The 22477-nt window shown below is 38.4% G+C and overlaps 1 protein-coding gene across 2 annotated transcripts in view; it reads left to right on the top strand.

The window, feature by feature from the left end:
• The first annotated feature begins 9442 nt into the window (after positions 1–9442).
• LOC118777935 (homeobox protein Meis1) overlaps positions 9443–22477 on the top strand; it is a 64691-nt gene continuing 51656 nt past the window's right edge. For both annotated transcript variants that reach the window (XM_036529201.1, XM_036529210.1), the window contains exons 1-6: positions 9443–10053; positions 11526–11743; positions 12993–13134; positions 13470–13520; positions 14204–14254; positions 15186–15329. In XM_036529201.1, the coding sequence (XP_036385094.1) occupies positions 10042–10053; positions 11526–11743; positions 12993–13134; positions 13470–13520; positions 14204–14254; positions 15186–15329 (618 nt within the window). In that variant the 5' untranslated portion in view covers positions 9443–10041. The remainder of the gene's footprint in view (positions 10054–11525; positions 11744–12992; positions 13135–13469; positions 13521–14203; positions 14255–15185; positions 15330–22477) is intronic.

Here is a 22477-nt window from a genome sequence, read left to right on the forward strand (position 1 = left end):
GTACATAAGGAATTCTACAGGTATTTTGTATAATTGTATTTATACAGGCTGCTCTCTCGTGGATTTAATTAATACTCCTTTCTGCAACCTTTAAGCTGTGCATTACTTTATTTCACCTAAACCCTTTAATCAAAATACCTTTGCTGTAAGATCAATTATAAGCCATTCTGCTAATTCTTCATAATTCCAGACAAATAAGTTATTGCAGACTTTAAATCTTATGCTATAGCTGGCATCAGTGAGAGCATCCAATAAAGCTATTAAAAACAATCCAAAGCTGCAGGAAATAAAAAGCCTAAAAGGAGTGATTTTCTTTTTTGCTATGTATGTAATACTTTACAATGCGAAACCCGTGTGTTTCTGGGATTCAAAATTATAAAACAGATGGCTTACGTGACTGTCATAGATTCACGGCTTTCTTGTTACTTTTTTCATGTATTCCCTCTGTGATAAAATGGCAAAGCAGAAACACCTTCAAGCTGCTAAAATTTGTACCGTGTATATACCGGTCCCATTATAATGCAACTTTGGCATTTCCCAGTCTTTGTAATTGTTTCATGACATAAAGCTCTAATTTGTACTTGTTGATGACACCTACCCTAACTCAAAAACTGAGATGAAAAGTAAGTTCTCTCTTTGTAACAATGTCACATTGTTGGAATGTGGGAGTCACATCATCAGTCCCCAACTGTCAAAGCACTTTTGAAGTCCAGCATCAATAAATTAACCATGTGACATTGCTAAGAATTATATCATCTATCCCTATAATATTTTAGATTAATGAATGATTACAGTTTGCAAAGAAAGACATAAAAACACAAACATGTAATATTTAAAAAAAACACCACCTCTTCAACCCCAATAGTTCACAATAAGTTGTTTCTGATTTTTTTTCCCATAATTACTGTATATCACTTAAATCAATGACACAGTGACATACAAGAATTTTTAAAAAGTAACACTTCCTTATATGTATTACTCACTGTTGGGGACATAGAAAATTACAATTACATTGAATACATGTCCTGCTGTTTTATTTTAATATGATCTTCCTATGAGATGCAAATTAAAATGCATAAAACTAATTTTCTTTGGTGGTTTTGCATTATTAGGAATATTTTCATATGTGGCTCCTGTTTTCTCAATACAAATGAGTGGATTATTTTCATTAAATTGCAAAATGTGAGCACAAGAAAATACTTTCTTTGTAGTGAACCTATTGTACCTACAGTTCATATAGTTTACCCAAACCAATTCATTCAAATATGTGTGATTATTTTAAATCTGTTGATTCCCATTTATTTTTACTTAGCACCACATTATCTGTATTATTTCCCTGTCCATGTGGACTTCTGAATTCTTCTTCTCTTTTGTCCTTTTATTTTTCTCCATCTGAAATTTATAAATGGTCTGCAGATACCTTAAACCAGAGCACTTTCACATGAGACTGTATTCATTACAGTCCCTCTTGCACAAGGAGGGTCACTCACAATGCACTGCAACCCCCGGGAAGCACTTACCTGCTCCTAACTCTGTTTTAGAAGATGGAAATTGACCTGGTAATAGACGCTGCCATTCAGAAGATCAATAATCTAATTTAATCATACATGGACCTGTGCCCTGTATCTGGGCTGGAGTCGTGACTATCAAAGGCGATCATGCTCACGGAGCAGTTTATCATATCCACTCTAAGATCTCGGAGGTAAGTAACTGTTGTTTTGAGGCTTGGGCCATTGTGTTCAGATGAGCTTTTCTCTGGTTGTCCATTCTGCTGGGGAAGCCATTCTTTCTGAAGCCCTTGGGGGGTGTACTTAAGAGGACTTGGGGGGGTGTGTCCTTTGGCAATGATCTGATCTCATTTTCATGTCATGACACTGATGGCTTAACAGAAGGAGGTAGCAACAAATGGGGTTTAAGTGACTGAAGTGCATTGCTTCCCTCTGCACCGACTCACACTTGAAGATTCACGTAGCTGCCACAAAGAAGTACACCATTTGTTTCCCGGGTGACTTGCCTTGGTCTTGAGGCACATGAGGCAATCAGGACATGGGTGTTACCATCAGTGCCTACCCTTGATTATGCACGAACCAACAAAAATGTCTTTATTAAAACATGTGGACGCTTTTTATGTAAATGTATAAGCAATGTTATTTAAATATTATTTAATGATTTATTTTAATGTTATGTTGAAGTCAAGCCCTGATGTTGGGTGCAGCAGATGGTTTAAAAGACAGAAAATATTATTTTCATTGTGGTAAATCTTTCCATGTTCAATACAAATTGGTTGCTGAAAAATGTTTATCTGCTGTTAAGACTTAGAGTGTTTTGAGCAAAACATGTGGCTGAGATTAAGAACATTCTGCAGGGACATGAACTTTAATGTAAGACATCCAAAAAATAAAAAAAATCATCTAACCAAAACCAGAGGTATTTAAATATTTGCATATTCAGCCAAAAGGTTCAGGGCAACGTTTCCAGAGTACACTACCTGCTGCATTAATTAACTTCTTAATGTATTGAATATGTCATTTGCAGTATGCTTTTTTGTACAGTCCATACTGTATGATGACATCACATTGGTTACTTAATGTCCAACGACATCTACAGAACAGCATGAAGTCTTAATTTTCTCACGTTTAAACCCAGATATTGTTTTAGTATTAAACAGCACTTTGGAACCCAGTGGTGAGAGTGGTGCTGTATTGGCTCCCTTTGTCTGAAAGCAGGTGTAAAGAGACTTATTGTGGAACTGGTCTCTGATTTTGCTGAATGTATCAAGGGTTGAAGTTAACGGCCACACAGAAAAACTGAGACTGACAGAAGTTCTGTATACACTTCTTTATTTGTACCAATTCTTCCCCTTGACATTCCAGCTTTCCTGTTCTGTAGCCCACTTAAAAGGCCAGATCTGGACTCAAGCAACTGAGGTAAAATAACTTGAATGCCTCCAGCGTAAAACAGTAGTGTCCATCTTGGGATTCCAACCCAAAACGCTAAGGCCCTCAGACCAGTGATCCAACAGCTGCGCCACATAAAGCCTTGTTGTCAGCAAGAGGATTGCTGAGGGTCTCAGCATCGGCCCGGGCCCTCCCCAAGTCCTTACACGAAATATGGATCTTAACACCTCAGCTCCAGGCCCCCGCTTTCCCTCTCTCACTGCCCCACTCCGGTGCTGATCAATTCACAGCCTCCCAGGGAGGTGTGAGACTCGTCGATGCACTTCATGATTGGCCCACACAGGACACGACCCCCCCCCCCCCAACCGCCCCCGCCCCACCACCTTCCTCCAATGCAGCCGGGGCAGTTGCCTTCATTTTTCACCTCTGGACTTTGCCTGTGCTCTGCAGACGGCGACTATTTCAGGAGGGAGGTGGGATCACGCTGCTCGGCGGCGTTGCTTTTCACACGGCTCTGATCCCATTAGCACACCTGAAATAATTGCTCGGATGGCAAATGGTGGCCTGGTTTCTGCTGCCTGGGATATCAACGCCGAGGCGGTGGGCCGTGCCATCTCCTAAGAGTGACAGAAAGCTGCCCTGGCAGGAAAGTCCTGCCTTCTTCCCCTGCCCCGACAAATTTCAGCACAGTGTGAAAACAGAACACCAAGAGCTCCTTGGAAAACAGGGCTACGAAATCTGTCCACACAGCATTTTGTTAGTTTTTGCTTCACTTCGGTGACCAATTATTTCATTTTCTCAGTGAAATAATCACACAGTCATATCAAAATCTTTAAAGTGATTAATATACAAAAGGTGTGACACACTTCAGTGTGCACAAATACAAAGTTTGAGCTGCACTGTTTTGTCAAATCTCAATTAACATGCAGCAGGCAGTGTACTCTGGAAACGTTGCCCTGAATTAGTATCATGAAGAGAAGACTGAAAAACGCATTGGGAAAAAGACACGGTTATTCATGGTGTGCCTTTTATTTCAAAACGAAGCTGCAGCAATTTCAGATTTGCGACCAGTGTGAATTCGGTGTTACAAGGAAAATGTTCTTTTCATTGCTCCTCTTCATTACATCACTAAAGTTTCACATTTTGTTCTCATGAAGCACCACGCTCCAGCCGACGGCCACACGTCACGGCTTTTTCACGTTCGCCAAGTCGATGAATACGCAACTACAAATGTAACTACCAATCTGTGCATAAAGAAGGATCATTATGATCTTGACTCCTGAGACTTGCCTGAACGTGCATCTGCTTCTAAGCCAATTAGTAATGTGATAATAATGAACACTATCAGCCCGAGAACCATTTAGGTTCCCCTAAAGATAGACATTGATTAAGTAAGATGTGCATACCCTAATTGGTTGGTTATGCGTAAGCACCAGCACCACCTAAAAAAGCAAAAGCAAAACAAAACAATCTAACAAAAAACTTCACGTTCCTTTTGCTGCTAGGCTACGACTTATTCCACTGATGATGTTCCTGATATTGCTAATACTGCTACTCCTGCTGCCACTACTGCCGCTGCTCCTGAGAAGACCAATAATAACATAATTATTTTTTTATTATCAGAGAAAACATAAACCCAAATAATACACACATCTGTGTAAAATAACCACAAGTAAAATCATATTTAATACCATTTGAGCACCGCCAATGAATTCTTCTAACAAAAGTATTTTTACTGTGTGTAGTCAGTTTCAAGTAATCAAGTATATGACTGCATGTGTGGAAATGAAGCCTTATGTCCTCATACCGTTCAAAGCCTTTGTAGCGAAAACTCGCCTGCATATTTGGAAGTATTATATTCTGTTACTTTGTGCTAACAACAACACTTCAGTTGTGAATGAAACACCGTTTAACCTGACGCCGTTTAACCTGACGCATTGCAAAACATCCATCGTAATAGTCTCACTCGACAATATTGAATCATTAACGTATAAGTGATTAAGAAACCTTTTAGAAAAAAAATCACCCATTAAGAACTGAACTTCAGGAAGAAAAAACGAACAAATAAAAATTCTTTAACAATTACAGGGGATAAAAAAACCTCGTAAGATACTTTTACAGACCCTGAGCAACAATCAAACTCGAAATGTGGGTTTTTACAAGCAATAAGTAATGTGTCATTATAAGGTTTTATGCGAATCGATCATTTTAAAACATTTACCGAATTATTTTCTTTTGGTATTTCAAAATTTTGCCGTGTAATTAATATTGACAGATCGCACAATATCTGCAACCACAACGTTATTATTATATATTCAAAATAGGCACAATCATTGATTAATCCAAACGTGGATATAAAAGCGTTTAATGGGGCATTTTGTTCCTTTTCATCTCGAGCAAACTGGTTTGCTGAAAGTTTGTTTTCAACTGAGCAGTGTTCCTGGCAAATGTACTTTCATAAATTTCCAGTAGACGGCGCAAATGATTAAGCATAAATATATTTCCACAGACAGAAGTTCGTTGAAACATTTGGTCATTTAAAAACTTAGTAGCACGATAACTGCTTCAATTCCAGGATCTCATATTACGAGGCTCTAGGAGGACCGAGACTAGAACGCTAGAGAAAATATAGGCTGTATTTTGTTCCGAACTATATGACACTTAAATTTACGAACAGCAATTCGCTTCTCAAAAAATACATTTTCACTGTGTGCATTGCTAGACCAAATAATGGGAATGTAATATTTGAACGCTTGTAAATATACTTGTAAATATATTCCGAACACACCTCTTGTATCATCGTTTTTATTCATAAAATTGTGACAATAAAATATGGAAAATGCGTACCCGTTTGAACCGATTGGTCAGTGTTCTAGTTTCTCAGTGTAACATATAGCCCTGATTAGTCTTGTTGCTTAAGTTTAGAAACTGTTACAGGCTTTCTCCGCTTTCTTGGTGTAAGATAATGAATGAAATACATTATTTCTAGAATTATACGTAATATGTTTCTTGGTTGACTGCAGCGTGTCATTTTCAAAAGCACTCTGTTTTAATGTGAAAATGTGCAATATGCACAGAATATACCTTACTGTAATTTCATACAATTGCTGATCAAATGACCATACGAATACCATTAAGACATGTAAATTTTCAGTTCTATGTTTTACATTCGTTCTTCTTCCACCGTTCACACACGCAACAACTACATATCCGATCAGACTGGTCGTGCTGACAATGTGATGCCGATTTCACTGCAGGCTGGGTCCTACGTATTTCAACAAGTTTAGCTAGAGATTACTGCCGAGGCTGTAAAAAGTGACCTCCGTTTGACTTTTGAACCGCACAGCCAGTTGTTTTTAATACGAGCCAACAAGAAGCGCAGGGGGAATTCACACTGAACAAGAAATGTACATTTATTTGTTTCAAACTTTGCTGTGAACAGGCAACGACGTCTGTTTTTCTTTTGAGATAATAGGCCCACATAATGGCTTTGTACGACTATTGATGACAACCAATGTGTTCAACTGCGATTCTAACATAGCCCTTCTATACCAAAGTTTTTTTTTTCTTTCTATCATGCAGTATACTTCACTGTTGCTTCGCAGTTGATATCACCTGACTTTGTATTTGTTGAGACTACGGAGAAGCTAGTAATGAAGTTCTATCATTATTGTATAGCCTAATGTTTTTTAATTTTCTCATAAAATAAGACACCACCATTTAGAAAACAGAGAACTATCCACATTAAGTATTAATAAATGTATTTATTTTGTCCTATTCCTTTCAAATTTCTTTTTGCAAAGTTTTCAATTAAACACGTAACTCATAGGCCTATCTCTTACACATATCTCTTCGCTGCCATATGACATATGCAATCCATATTGAATTTCACTCTATGTAGGTATAAACAAACCGAACTATATGACTTTTAATATTAATTGCATTAGAAATAACTATTGCGCAATTATTTTCCTCTATGATAAAGGTTCTCGCAAATGAGCACATACCCTTAAACGCATACTTCAGTTTCTGAACGTCCTTTCAAGAGCTTACCGTATACTGAATGATTACTTCATAATGCTACTTTCTTGCTATGATTGCAGTAAAGTGGTACAAGTCACAGTTTCTATCCGCTTGAATTGGTCTCGATCTGTCCAGAGGATAATTATTTTTCCATGAAAAAACAAGTCGATATATATTACATTATTATGCTGCTCCTTATTGCAGTTGAATAAATCATAATTTATTCGAGTGCAATGTAAAAAGTAACGCACAGTCATTTCAAATTATTCTTAATAATCAAATTTCACTTCAGCAATTATTGACATTAGAAAAAACTAAAGTGACTAGCAGGGAAATAATCAGAGACATAATCTTATCCTACTCACCGACGTATCTTCTAAAATGAAATAGCTTTATGTATAGCACCTAGGATAGTGCGCATTTAATCGAAGACTTCTTTCTTACTGTATTCCCCCTGAATATTTGGTCCGAAGCCTTGTGCGAGTTCTAGGACGGAGTTACCAGGCGCCATCTATCCTGCGCTTCGCCTCGCGGTTTGGGTGTTTCATAGTAATTTCACGCCTGTAAATTTAGACGAAATATCCCCGTGCACTACGACCACGGGGAACGGTGAATGTGTGAGGCTAGTATTATCTGATATGACATTCTTCCTTGCACCAAAGTGCTCTGTCCGATGACAGATGCTCCTTAGACGAACTTCATACACCTTGTCACATGGTCAGTTGGATACACAAATAACATGTTATGCACTGCGGTGTGACCCACGAATTTAGGCTAAATTGTTTTAGAGTGGGAGAATACAAAAATATTCCGATCAGCAATTAAGATATATTGCAACGGTAATGTTGAGAAACAAATATCCAGCCTTCCAAAGAAGGGTCTATTCAAACAACTATGGATAGCAAAGAAATATCACACAATGTAAAACAATGGTGTCTCCAAGAAGCAGTGATATGAACAAAACTGCCTTTGACAACCGTGAGACGTTGGTCGTTCCTACCTAAATGTAAACCTAAGTGAAAATACTGTTGGTCGTATGTTCTTTGCAAATCTAAATCCTATTAATGCGTACAACATTTTCAACAATGGGTTGTACATGGAATACAACGATAAATCGGGCCATTGTGCAGACTAAACTTGGCCTTACTAACAAAATACAACCATAATCCGGTTTAAACAATCAACGAACTAAACTGTAGCTACTTCAAATAGACTCTGCAATTCCAGGATAAACTAAAACTTATTCAAACTGCTGGTGGATATAATAGTGTGGATAGCGTCAAACAGACCACTCTTCAATAAAATAATAATAATAAAAAAAACAAATAAATAAAACAGCTATATTGTGAAGATATTCACAACATTTACACACTTCCTTTTCATATTTCCATACATCGCATCTCACATACATATTAGTTATTAGATTCAGATTTTCTTTGAACAGGCAAGGTTTGGAAATACTTTCGTCTCTCCTTGGAACTATTCTCTTTTATGCAGCGCTCTTTCTCTCACCTCGGGACTGAAGTTGATCGATCGCTTGATACTGTAATTGATCATCTTTCTAACCAATTGAAGGTTAGCCTTACTGGGGTGCGCTTTCATTGGACACCGCCTCCAAGCTCCTGAAGTCTTCTGTGAGTTGGACCAGTTCATTTCGCACTCTTAGAGGGGGGAGCTGGAGCGCGCACAGAAAATTGATCACTGTGTCGGGAAGACTCAGCTGACATTGCGCTTTCGAATCACAATCTTTCATGTTCCCCTTTACACCATATTCAGGAAACATAGCAATATTGCGATATTAAGCCGTCCTGAGCTGGAAGCAGAAAAGAAAAGCAACAACGGAGCATTTATTTAGCAATAGATCACATGGAATTAATCATGCACATACATATCTGCGTTTTCATTCTTGACAAAACCATTAACTAATTTATTACATTTCAACACGCGTTTCTTAACGCATTCCATGACTGAACGACAACCAGTTCAAACTAACGTATCGTTTTATCCTTGTTTATCAAAATTAGCCACAATGGTCTGCACAAATCACCCTAGGAAGAAAGTCTCTCCACCAAGCATTACCATATCTACATTACTAAGAGGATTCAAGTTTTATCCTTAAATTATTGATAGGTTAAAAAGATACAAGTCGACATTAACGAACCAATAGATTCAGTTACTGAACCCCTTTGCTTTGCATAGGTTTACTTAAAACATATGGCCATGTCATAATTAGCCTAAAATGCAACGCAAATTCTAGTAGTCTGTGTAAAGTCACATCCCGGGTTCGATACGAAGGTGAGTTACAAATAAAAAGGGAAAAAGAGAGAGATACAAAACAGACGTGATTGTAAAAGCACCATAGCCTTACTGCAGCCGAACACCCACTCTGCACTCCATCGTTCGCTCATGGATTTCGCTCCCCCTCCTGTGTGAACAACTTGATGTAGCCCATTGCATTGTGAAATACGCGACCTGTTATGGCCACCACTACTTCCGGGTTCCAGCATTCTGGTCCAGACCCACTTCTCTGCACCGCTCAAGACACATACATTGAACACACACGGGCGGGCAGCTCGCAGCATCGATCGTGGCTCCTTTAAGAAAAACTAAGCCAGAAACATCACCCCACCTCTTCTTGATCTCATTTAGAGGCTTTTGCATTAAAAAATCAGCTCAGGAGCTGAGAGTGATCAAAGAAACAAGAAGGCTTGATTTTTTTGTACGAGAATCTGCGTGTTAATATTTAGGGTGTCCCAACCAGAGGAAGCGCACGGCGGATCATCATTCATTCTCTACTTTGACAACCTCGCTTTTGATTGACAGTTGGAGTGGCGAAAAGCCATGGGACTAGCTGGTTTTGTCTGAGGGGCACTTCCATTACCTACTGGTTTGGAAACGAAGATTTGTTCTCTTCACGTCCAGAAGAAAGCGAAGGAGCTATTTGCTGCTGTGTTATGTTTTACCCTTTGCTGAACTGGAGCTGAAGGTCTGGGCTCATCTTTTGAAGGAAACGCACGGGATTTTGAATCTCGCTTTTGGAGTTTGCCTGTATATTTCCCTTCACCCTGGCCCCTTAGGAGATATCTGAAGTCGAAGGAAGAAGAGGGAGCGAGGCAGGCCGATGGCTCAAAGGGTGCGTATTCTGAAAAGTTTCAGCAACTCGGTTTTAGCAGATACGTGGCTGATGACAGAGCTCACATTTTCTCCACTTATTTGGCATATCATTTATTATACCGGCTTAAATTGCTAGGTTATTTGACCTGTATCCTCTATGTCTTTTAAACGTGTTTGATTATAATTGCATTGGACTTTGTCACACCTGATAAATAGCACAACTTCAGGTATTTCTTTGAACAGTTTTTGGATTTTGTATGGAAAATAGAAACAGATACCGTGGAAAACTGACACGTATAAAACCAAAAACCCAAGACTGCGAAAAGAAAAAAGAAACCTTCACAAGTCCAGTTTCTCAACACATTTTACAACTTTATTTTCGCCAACTGAACAGTTGCCTTGGGCTTAAGCATATACACTACGCAGATACGCAGTTACAGACATTTTCTGTTATTCTGAGTCAGTATAAAGTGTTAGTTTAATCGTAGTTTAGATTAAGTTTATCCTATGCACATGGCATAGAAGGTCAAACGCCTTTCTAAGCCTTGTTTAAACCCATTACTTGTGAAGGTGGATCAGAACAAGCTGCTCGGCAGGCTTTTAACACCTTTACGGTTTTGGGGTATAAATGTGCTAATTCTTTTTCTCACTTTCACTGTTGTTTCCTCGCCACGTTTAAATATCACCATGAATAATTTAGTTTATGCACTGAATAGAATTTTAACAGAAACTTCAACAGACTTGGTCACATTAATTTTTTGTAATATTGTTTTGCATTGATGTTTAAAACTACACTAGACTGTGGACGCTCACTCGTTACTTATTTGTACTGCAGATCAATATTTACAAAGGCCTATTGCCCCACTGTAATTCTGCAGCTATGAAATTTGTTGGTCATTGTAGCTGCTATGTTTATTTTTTTGTTATCCATTTGTTTGGATTAAATATATATATATTATATATATATATATTTGGCCATCAGAAAATAACAGGTAGTATCTGAGTGAAAACCCAGCAAGATAGTCTCATGTTTCAGTTATATCAAGCCTAATTATAGTCTAATTAATTTCATATTACTTGAAATGGCTACGGTTATTATAATATTTACATGATTGTTCCTATTATACATTATGCACAAAACGACAGAACTCCCAGCATATTTCCTGAGTTATGTGTTATTATCAGAACACAATTTCTACAGGGTGATTATGTAGAGGAAAAAAACCCCACACACATTGACATTATTTGTGGCATGCGTGTGACTGATGCACAAGCTCTAAAGCTGCAAAACTAGTTTCGCTTTACACTTTTTTACACATTAAGTGAACCTTTATGAGTCACACATTAGGTTTGGAAATATGAAAGATTCTTTGATCTACATAGTTTGCACGCGTCCCAGGAGTAAAGCCTTCTTTTTTTCTATACATAAATTGTATTACAACAGCTACTATTATTATTATTTGGACCATTTGCTGTGCTTGTTGTGTTTAGTACGAAGATTTACCGCATTATGGAATGGACGGCGTAGGAATCCCTACCACGATGTATGGGGACCCTCACGCGGCCAGATCCATGCAGGCTGTTCACCTGAATCACGGTCCCCAGCTGCATTCGCACCAGTACCCGCACACAGCTCACAACGCCATGCCGCCCAGCATGGGTTCCTCCGTCAACGACGCTTTAAAAAGAGATAAAGATTCAATTTATGGGTATGTTTAGTTGAACAATTTAACATTTCATCATGGAATGGGGGGTGGGTGAGGACAACAAAAACTATCGGTCACTGTAAGATTTTTTTTACAGTGCTATGACTTCGGGAGGGAGCAAATAAACTTACTCAGAAACTGGGATACAATTCTGAGGAAAACATAAAGTAATAATAATAATAATAATAACAACAACAGGGTGTTGGTCTTTGAGATTCTTACACTTTGTGGAATATATATTTCACAATAATCTATATTATAAATTCTACTTTGCATATTTTTAGTTCGCATTAAAGCTATAGTCGTAAGTTGAACAAAATGATCAATACTTGTTGTCACATATTGTTTTATATGATTCAGGGGCCTAAAACCCATTACTTGGTCTACGTGTGAATATATTAAGAGTTTTCAGATAATCTATAGAAAAAAAATAACATAAAGCGTGTGGCTTATGTCTGCAAAAAGTTTTTTTAAGATGTCTTCCTTAATACATGCATGACATGTTTTGAAATGTCATAGGGATTACATTTAAATGTCCTTAGATTTATCTTTATCTTTGTTCATTGTCTTTATTTGCTAATTAAGCAGTAGGTTGTTGCGGCCAAGCCTAAAGAGTGTTTACAATACTTTGCTATCTTTCTTCTTTTTGGTCACATGGGAAGCTGTCATATAGAAAATTACAGGAATTAAAAATGCTAGAAACTCGTGGCTGTTATTTGAAATATACGAATAGAAGAAGGTGCAAATTGCAGAAACATACTGAACACATTATGAGTAGACATAATGTAAGTTCTTGCTGTCATGGCGCTCATAACATAAACGATGAGTTCTCGGACCTGTCTGTTTGTGATTGCTGTACTAAAAATGGCATCGTTACAGTGCGCGTCTTAAAACAGATAATTTCTGATTAGACACGTGCTTGGAAGCGAGTATTTTACGGTTTTAAAGCGTTTAAACTTACTAGAGAGACACATGAGGGAGTTGTGTACATGGAGGGAGGAAAAAAAGTTGCTCAACATGGCCTCCATCGATTGAAGTAACTGTTTCATTACATTATTCTCCTCTGCTATAGCATAATAATTATATTGACAGTTCTCTGCTTGGTGTATGTATTTGGTCGCTGTCCTTTACAACTCTTTACCAGAGATTAGCGTAACATAGGATGGGGGAGTATGGAAGCGGCCTTCTCTTTGTAACTTGCACATATTTCCCTTGAACGCTCAGCGAGCTTTACGGTTATATTTTCTTGCAGGCACCCCCTCTTTCCACTTCTAGCACTGATTTTTGAGAAATGTGAATTAGCGACCTGCACGCCGAGAGAACCCGGGGTTGCGGGAGGTGACGTGTGTTCGTCAGAATCTTTCAATGAAGATATAGCAGTGTTTGCAAAACAGGTTAGAAAATGTATTCATGTGTTTTTTTCTCCAAGTAAAATTACAAAAGATTTTAATGATTCATATTACAGCGTATATTTGCAGTAATAACGTATTTCTATGTATGTGTGTTTTTAACAAAGGAAAGTGCATTTGCTTAATGTAATACATATCCTGTCCATACATGTTTTATTACAATTTATATGATGATTGTTATTGTTATGAAGGAGGCCCATAATAAACCTGGATGAAGGAAATTAATGTTTGCCTTACATTTAATAATTTTGTTCTAGATATCCTACTTTTTATCAACGCATGTTGTTCAGTTGTTCATAACTATTTCCACTTTGCTTTAGATTCGAGCAGAAAAACCTTTATTTTCATCAAACCCAGAACTGGATAATTTGGTAAGCATTTCATTAAATTCTAATTTTGCTTCCCAGTTGTGTTGTGAATTGTAACGCGAAGCCTATCAGCTTGTTTTTGATTTTGTGGGCTATTTTAAAATGGACATGATTCCTTAATCCTCACCCTGTTTGAGCGAAGTTTAGATCCCCAACGTCCGTTCAGGGAGCCAAGTTTAATTCGGACGGTCTGATTTCACGATACTCCCAGTTGTCACCGCAGACATGCGTCTATCTTGTCACCATTGGAAATCAGTCAGATGTCTTTGAGCGCTGTCTTTACAAGTTTGATATGCAAATCGGTTCAATTTGTGTTTACAACCTCGATCTTATCGGGACTACATTGTTTGTATTTCATAACCGATTAATTGCAAATACGCACTCCCACCCTGGTATGTTTTTCCTCACTTTGTAAATAAGTGACACTATCATTACAGTTTGGGTGACAATTACAGTTTCAAGTATGCGATGAATAAAATAATGTTTAAAACAACAACAATAATATAGCGAGTGAGACAACTGTCCAACGACTTTCATGTAGGCCTACATTGTCATGAATGATAACGGCATGTGTGACTGGTTTGTAGTCACAAACAATATGCCTGGCTGTGAATCGTTTAGATTGAAAAAGTATGTCTGCTTTGTGATTTATTAATTTTAAAGTTGGTGTGTGTTAAATCTTTCAGATGATACAAGCAATCCAAGTATTACGGTTTCATCTACTGGAGCTGGAGAAGGTAATTTTCCCTTACTTATTTGCCGGTGTTACAGTTCAGACCTGTGGGATAAATTTGCATAAATGTCTTTTTTTCTGGTCTATTGTAATTAGTGTCAAAACCAATCTTGGCGCCCATTTCTCTTCCAAGTTTAATTACAAACCAGGCTGCTAAAACAGGAGACCATCTCGATTTAAATTCTGCGATATCGTTTAGTGTGCGTTTTAAGAGGGCATTCGATCTAATCGTTATGGCACGGCGTCTTGCCCTGAACTTTGTGTAATAAATTCAAGCAGGGCTACATAGTTTCTATACGCATCATCATAGGTTCGGCGGACGTTGAATGAGCGAAAATATTGGGAAAGAATACGAAAACATTAAACGTTGCAAAGTTATAAAATAGCACCCTGGCAAATAAATATTCATATTTACCTAATATATGTTATTTTACAGCATCGGTTACGTTGACGGCGGATGGCTGTTATTGCGCATATGTAATACAAGCTTAATTACTGTGTTCTATGGGAATTAGGCACAGAGGCAAATGTGGCAATATCCAATTCCTGTTTAATGCCCTCGGATGATCTGAATGGCGAGGGAGGGGTGGTAATGCAATAAGTAGAGGAAATTAAACAGTTTACCTTAAATGTCATTCAAACATGTCATCTCTGTAATGGTCACAGCCCCGGGAGCATGTGAATTTAGCATGGCTGTTGAATATGTTGCTACCCGAGCGTCGTCCTGTCGCTGCCAATTTTCTCCGATATCTCTATTTTGCAAGAAAATAAAGTTATTCCAAATTCCGGATGCATCTGGCGGTCTTCGGAGGATTGCAGCAACATTTCCACTATTTTGAACTCTTTCTGTGTCAAAGGGTCTGGTTGCGCTTGTCAATATCCTGTAATGTCCTTTTGTGACTGTTGTACTTTTGTGTCCCCCTTTATATCTATAGGTGCATGAACTCTGTGACAATTTCTGTCATCGGTACATCAGCTGCTTGAAGGGAAAGATGCCCATTGACTTGGTTATAGATGACAGGGAAGGTGGATCAAAGTCAGACAGTGAAGACATCACAAGATCGGGGAACCTTGATCAGGTATGTGCATAGTTTCCATGCATTGAAAATATGTATTTACATCGTATTTTGATTGTACGTTTCTGTTAATGACTCGGTTGTAAAAGAATCTAATCACATGTAAATGTTTTTTTTTTCATTAGGTCTCTTCATTAAGGTTTTCTAAGTTGACACAATGAGAGTAGCATGTAAAAGCATCGCACACAAACGCGACCTGTTTTGTTTACGATTTTTTCTGATGTTTTCCTTTTAAACTGATTTGAATTTATGTGTATTTGTAAATAACAACGTGGAAGTTAAACTGAAATTCTAATATAGTTTTGAGTGAAAATCTCAGTGAGATGATCTGAGCCTGGCGTAGTGAGATGAACTGAGCGACTCTGGAGTCTGTTCTTGTGCGTCTCGGATTTTCTCCTGCTGTTCACGGTTCATTAGGTGTCTTGTCAGTATTTTTCCTTAGACTTGAGCGCACATTGCTTATCCAAGGGATTTTTGCTTAAGCGCACTAGTAGAAATGAATTCCTGTTCTATTAAAATCAGTTTCCTTTCTTTATACATCTGATAGGTTTAAACAATGGAATATGGTTTGATTGTAATGAGCGTCGAGTACTTTTAAACCCTTCGCAGACCACATCTGCAACACCATATATCACATTTTAGGTAGTTGGAGGACCACATTGCCTTTTGCCCCTTATAGCGAAAGTTGTTGATGTCCCTAGGCACCTTAGGCAATGTTATCCATTGATGTGGTGGTCCAAACTGTGTCTTTACGTGTACATGTATTCGTGATTATAGGTGCATGTATGTAGCCCATATTATGTTTTTTTTAATTAAGTTATTTGCGCTATAGATTTTTGGAGAGTCGCTTGCATAACAGCTAATCGTTCAAACAAAAGGGTAAAGTACACCTTCATCGGAAGTAATGAAGCGACCGGGCTAAATAATTTAAATCCACGAACTTCCATATGGCTGAATGGTCGACAGGAGACGTGCTGTAACAGTACTGCACTGCTGTTACGTTACTCGGAATGCTTTTATATAATGAAGTGAAAAGCTTGGCGTAAATGCCGTTCATTACTTAACTGGAACGACCACTCATTATCAGCTACCTTCATTTCAGTTTTAATATGCATTATGGTAATGAATGAAAATTAAATGTGAAACTTGTAATGAAATAACAGACTCGTCGGGACGCATTTGTATATTTCCTTTAGCCTTTTCAACGTTCTTCAGGGAAATTTTGTCGCGAACTTTTGCATTTTCGTTGTGTCAAATTTGAGGGCGAATAAAGAATCTTAAAAGATAGAAATAGACTTTCTGAAGACTCTGGGGTTCCAATGTATATGAAGCTATCTGAGGAAATTATGATATGCTTGGGGGCAAGGAATCAGATCATTAATTGGCTTTAAGATGAAGACGTGCCCTAATTTTCCCCAATGATACGCCTAAATATTGAGGACAATATCTTATATGTTTACAGCCGTAAATCTGCGAAGCACTGAAATACATTGGAAAGCAAATTACGTCATCGAGGAGGGAAAATCGGGATGTGTCCGATTACTTTAAATGTTTAGGGTTTAGGTTAACAAAATGACCCATAGAAACAATTCCTAAAAGTGCCATACAGCACTAGTGGTGGCATGCTTGAGATCACTTTCCACTCATACGGCTGCCTTTACATTGTTCTACAAAGGCTTATCCTACAGTATGTGTTATTCACCTGTGGGTCATCAGAAATACACGGTTTGTTCGTCATATCTCGACAGCGTTATGTCTCATGTTCATGGATATTTGGCGATGACTTTACGTGGTGCGCACATTTTCTTTTTCAGTGTGTATTTTAATGCATGCTCTCTGACATGAAGTTGAATTGAACTGAATATGCTATTTGTCTGAATTCTTAACGAGGTTAAGAAAAAGGAGGGAGGGATGACTCATTTATTCATAAAATAATTTATTAAGGCAAAAAGACAGCAGATTTTTAAAAAGCCTAAAACGGGCAAAAAAAAAAAAAAATGGGTGGTCCAGCGTTTTCACCGAAGTCGAAGAAATACGTGTTGGGCCTGTTGCAGTTTTTCATTTTCTGGGCATGTTTTAATAAAGTCTAACTCTGGGTGTAGTACCCTGGCGAAAGACATAGCTCCTCCCGAAGAAAAGAGTACAGCATAGCGTGGTGGAGGTGAAAAAGTCAGACCCTCTCTATTCGCTAGTGAATGCGGCCAAGCCAGTTTCAAATCACGTTGTGTATTTCAGGCGGCGTTGATAAATGTAGAGCCCCCTCAGGTGCTCTGTGAGCTGGAGTGACTGGTTAGCCACTTAACCCTTTCACTGCGGAGTGTTCCCCGACGTCTCTAGATTATGCCTTTGAAGGAGAGAGAGAGAGAGAGAGAGAGAGAGAGAGAGAGAGAGAGTTAAAGAGTGTAAAAATGGTAGCGTATTAGTTGTGAGTTAGCTTGTGAATGGATTGAAACAAACGCAACGTCTTTTCACCCTCACCCAGCATAAAAAAATGTATATACTAATGTACGAAGCGATGACGGTTTCCCTTTGTTTATGAAAGCTGATGCTTGTATTTTACACCCTGGCAACACTCTCCAAGCGACCGATTGATTTTAGAGCTCAGTTTTAAGACATCGGCTGTGGCAAGACATATATCTCACTGCTCCCTCAAAAATATTTTTGTGTTTTAACAGATTGTTTGTGAAGAATTATATTGATAATAACCATGCCACTACAACTTTCTTTTTTTTGTATATTTATCTGGGGCAAATGTTTTTACATTGTGGCCAAGATTTAGACAGTAATTCTAATTTGTATTGCAGAAAGTTTTTCTTAATCTTTAACACAGCTCAAAAATGTCTTGAAAACAAATGGAGAAGCCACTTTTTGTGTGCTTTAACAAGTCATGACACAATTTTTAGGCGTTTCTGAGTGGTCTGAGTTTGTGAAAGCAGTGATTCTAACATGGATTGCCCCAAAATGGCGGTGCAAATCAATGGCTCCTGTCGGCAGGTATTCTCCTCCTATTGAGCTGTCTGTTTTTCTGTGGCACACATGGTCACCACTTGAATTCTGAATGCTGAGCAAAGAGTCTGATGCATTTCCTACCAAAAATAGGATTTGCACAGTTGTCTTTGTTTGAAAGGAGAGCAGGGAGTGGTGCGCTAATTTGCTAATTAACTAAAGACTTTGCATTACATGAGGCCTTTGCAAAACAGCCTTCAGTAGCATTGCTGAAGGGTTGGGACGGCTGTCTTCTTCAAGAGCTTTGTTGACTGTACTGTGATTACCGAGGCACTCTTTAAAGTAACTAAATCCTAAATGGAGTTGTTGTTTGCTTTCTGTCCTTGCTCTGGGAAGGACTCTAAAACCATGACTGTGAAGATTTTTATTGCTGTTCCGTTACAGTTTGTTTGCGACCATATTGATATGTTGCAAATGACAAAGTGTAAATGTGAATACTAAAAATGCCACTCTAGCACACTGATGCTAAAGGTGAAGTTGCATATATTGTGATTTTATATCAAGTTTTAGAAAGTACCTTTTCATTGCTTAGTCTGTGTTGTTTTTGTCTTTATATTCCCAGTTAGGCAAAGCAATTCTTAAAACATAAATGCTAATTGACAGAATGCTTAAGTCATAAGTAAATATGAACATTAATTTGTGCCAGTCACACAAAATGATTATTTATTGATGTTGAAACTCAAGTTGTGAAAGGAAAAAAAAAAGAAATGAAGTGATTTTAACATAAATCCCTTGTGTTTTGTTGGAAGCAAACCCTTTTGATATGCAGTGACAGCAAATGTCAGCTGTTGTTCGTCAGTATCTCTTTACATTTTTCTGTGCCATTTTTGGTTGTGATGCACTGTCATGAACCGCTCACTCTAGACCTCTTCAATACTGTGGCCAAGAGAGTGTCTTTACCACATAACAGAATGGAAACTATGCAAATCCAAATGGGGCAGTTTCCCGGTTTATCCATCAATATATTTAATCTATGTGATTTTGTTTCACAAATTCTTTTGTATTATATAGGACATATTAAGAGAATCCATACTTTTTCAGTACCCCTATTTACACTTGTCACTTTATATTGATACTTAATTCAGTGTTGTGAGTCACGCAATATTCCGTTTATTACAGCATTTAGTAATAGTTATCACTTTAAGACATGCAGGGTTTTCATCTTTCCCCTTTTGATTATGAACAATGAGGGCGCTACTGTTGAAATTTCAACAAGTGATACAAGGAGTTGAACACGTGACAGCTGTTTTTTTTTCTCTGTTGATAATGGCTGGGCAGAGAAGTGGGGACTGCTTTGATCAGTGAAAATGCACATCCGATTCAGTTAGGGACTAATATAATCAGTCACAAATTCTCAACTGCTGGGCTGTAGCAGTAGTTTTACAGTGAACATACAGATATGAGCCTTACATGTTTGTATCAGATAATTGTGGAAAAAACATTTAATTGTGCGGATAATCTCCTTATAGTTCAAAGTGTTGTGTAGACAGTCTACTTGTGTAGACTGACATCTATGCTTATAATATCATTTAATTCCATGATAACACTGAATCAACATGAATTAGCAAGTAGTTGTTGTTATATATGTGTCAACCAACTCAATAAGTTTCAATACTCATTTTAAAATTAGCTTTGATGTGTAGTGCATCAGGGTCCTATCTTTGTTGTTTGTATGATAATTAACAGTGAATGAACTGGTACATGTAAAGTACATGAAGATAAGCAAGTCCAGGATTATTATAGCTAGGTATGTTTTGCATCCTGTACAATTAACTTGAATTAGCAACAAGTTGATTTAATTCTTCTTAGCTAAAGTGGTCCAGATGCATCCATTTTTTTTTTTTTCTTATCGCTGTCCATGTTAAGCTTTTATTTCTTGTGGGTTGTTTGAGTTGATCATTCTGATGAACTTGCATGGAGGGATCAATAAGACACTATGCGCAGTAATCACAGCCCCTTAATGAAGTGACTCTGATATCGAATTCTACTTTTGGGCTTCTGGACTAACTGTTCCCATCCTGTTCTGCTGTATGTCAATGCTTGTGTATATATTTGCATTGGAGAATTTTGGTCTTTCTCAGTGTATCACATATGGGTGTGTGGAATTTGAAAGTTTGAGCATTTTTCTCCAGACCTGAGGGCCATTGCCTCCGTTTAGCATGGCACTGAACTCTAAATCAAATACTAAGCATTGCAACATGCATGCATTGTCAGTTCTGTATGAAAACATGCATGTGTGACTGGATGTATGCTTATGTGTGAACATGCAAGCGTGTACACAAATACCTCAGTCCACCTGCAAAATACGCTTTTATTTAAAGGAAGAGTAACACATGGCAGCCAGTGACATTTGTTTTTTTTATTATTATTATTATAAGGGAATTGGCAACCCGACGTTTCTTGCATGAGCGCTTGTTTAATATGGGGGAAGGCTGTGAGAAAAAGGGGGCCCGGCATCTAAGACCCAACACAATGAAAATGCGATGAATTGGAATGCCTCACCGATCATAGCGGAATCAGAATATCCAGCAAGGAAAATCTTTTCACGGTGAATTAAGTGGCAGAGGAAGAAAATGGTAATGAAAAAAAAGGTAGGCGCAGATCGCAAACGCTGCTCCCTCGGCTCCGCGCCGCAGATTTAAGAACTTCAGCTATGCAGAAAGGAAGGTGGAAAATTGAATTTACTAAACAATTAAGCATTGAATTAATCTACATCCTGCACTGTAGAGAGGGAGAGGAGAGGGGAAAAAAAGCAAAGAGGGGGAGGGGAGAGAGAGACACAGAGAGAGAGAGAGAGAGAGAGAGAGAGAGAGAGAGAGAGAGAGAGAGAGAGAGAGAGGGCTGAATAAAAATCTAAGCTCAGCTCATTAGAGGGACAGTGAATACATCGAGTGTGCTGGTGTGTACGGAGGGGCAGCCTCTCCCTCCGACACTGTGCATGGCCCCTCTCCCCGCAACCCTCCGCTCGTGCAGCCCAGCGCGCTCATCGCTCCTATTTTTATCTGCGCCCATGTGAACCCCCCGATTTTCATCTGTCTGCTTGTTTATGTATTCATCTATTTCTGGATGGCTTGTCCTTCTGGAATCCTCTCGTGCATTTAGCATTGTGTCGTCGGGGTGTTTCCTATTAATTACCAGTCAGATCAGCGATCGGCAGGAGTGTCCGGGGCGTTATAAATAGACTGAGTGCACCCTGGAGATGTCACTTGCTGGATCTGAGGCCTCCGCACGCTCCCATGGGTCCCTGCTCCAACCTCCCACATGCCTCGCTGGTCTTTTGTTCAATTACAGTTAATGCAATAGTTTGCCATTTTCTCCTTCTAATTATATTTTCAAGTGGGATTTGTTGCGCACAAAAAAGCATCCTCTTGCATGTTGAGGCACTAGGGCTTTGTGCTTGGCATTCCCTGTCTCTGGGGTGCTGTACCATTCTTCTTAACAAAGCTCTGAATAAACAAGTCCCCCCCCCCTTTTTTTTTCAGGCGCTGGAGTTGTAGAAACTGGCAGTTGCTGCTTTAACCGTTTGCTCTCTGAGCATGTGTTCTAGATTACCCCTTACAGCATTCTTTTGGTATGCTGTATAATACACTATATATATTTTTTCTTTTTCTTTTTTTCAGAGCCTTTTCATCTAATACTTTTTTAAACTGACTCGCGTGGAAATTTGAATAAGATAACAGGAGGTCATCAGAGAATTCACAGTATGGAAATTATCTGTAATTCGAATAAAGACCATCGGTACACCATCAGTTCAAAATTATACAATTACTTTTCAGAATCCTGTGGGGCATGTGTTATGATGTTTTGTATCACAGTTGTATACAAATATGTGTAATACAATGTGCTGATGGATGATTTATATTATAGATAGTCATCAAACATACAACACAATATGCAAAAAAATCCTCACTGAAAATGTTAATATATTTAATTATATATCTCTTCATTCTCTCTCTCTCTCTCTCTCTCTCTCTCTCTCACACACACACACACACACGCACACACACACACACACACACACACACCCACACACACACACACACACAGACACACGCACAACATGCAATTTGTTCTGAGAGTAGTTCTCTGTGTAAGTGCCTGTGCATCTTTTCCCCTAGTCATTCTACCGTAGAGTAACTGAATTC

The sequence above is a fragment of the Megalops cyprinoides genome, chromosome 1, assembly GCF_013368585.1.
Source record: "Megalops cyprinoides isolate fMegCyp1 chromosome 1, fMegCyp1.pri, whole genome shotgun sequence".
Classification (NCBI taxonomy): Eukaryota; Metazoa; Chordata; class Actinopteri; order Elopiformes; family Megalopidae; genus Megalops; species Megalops cyprinoides.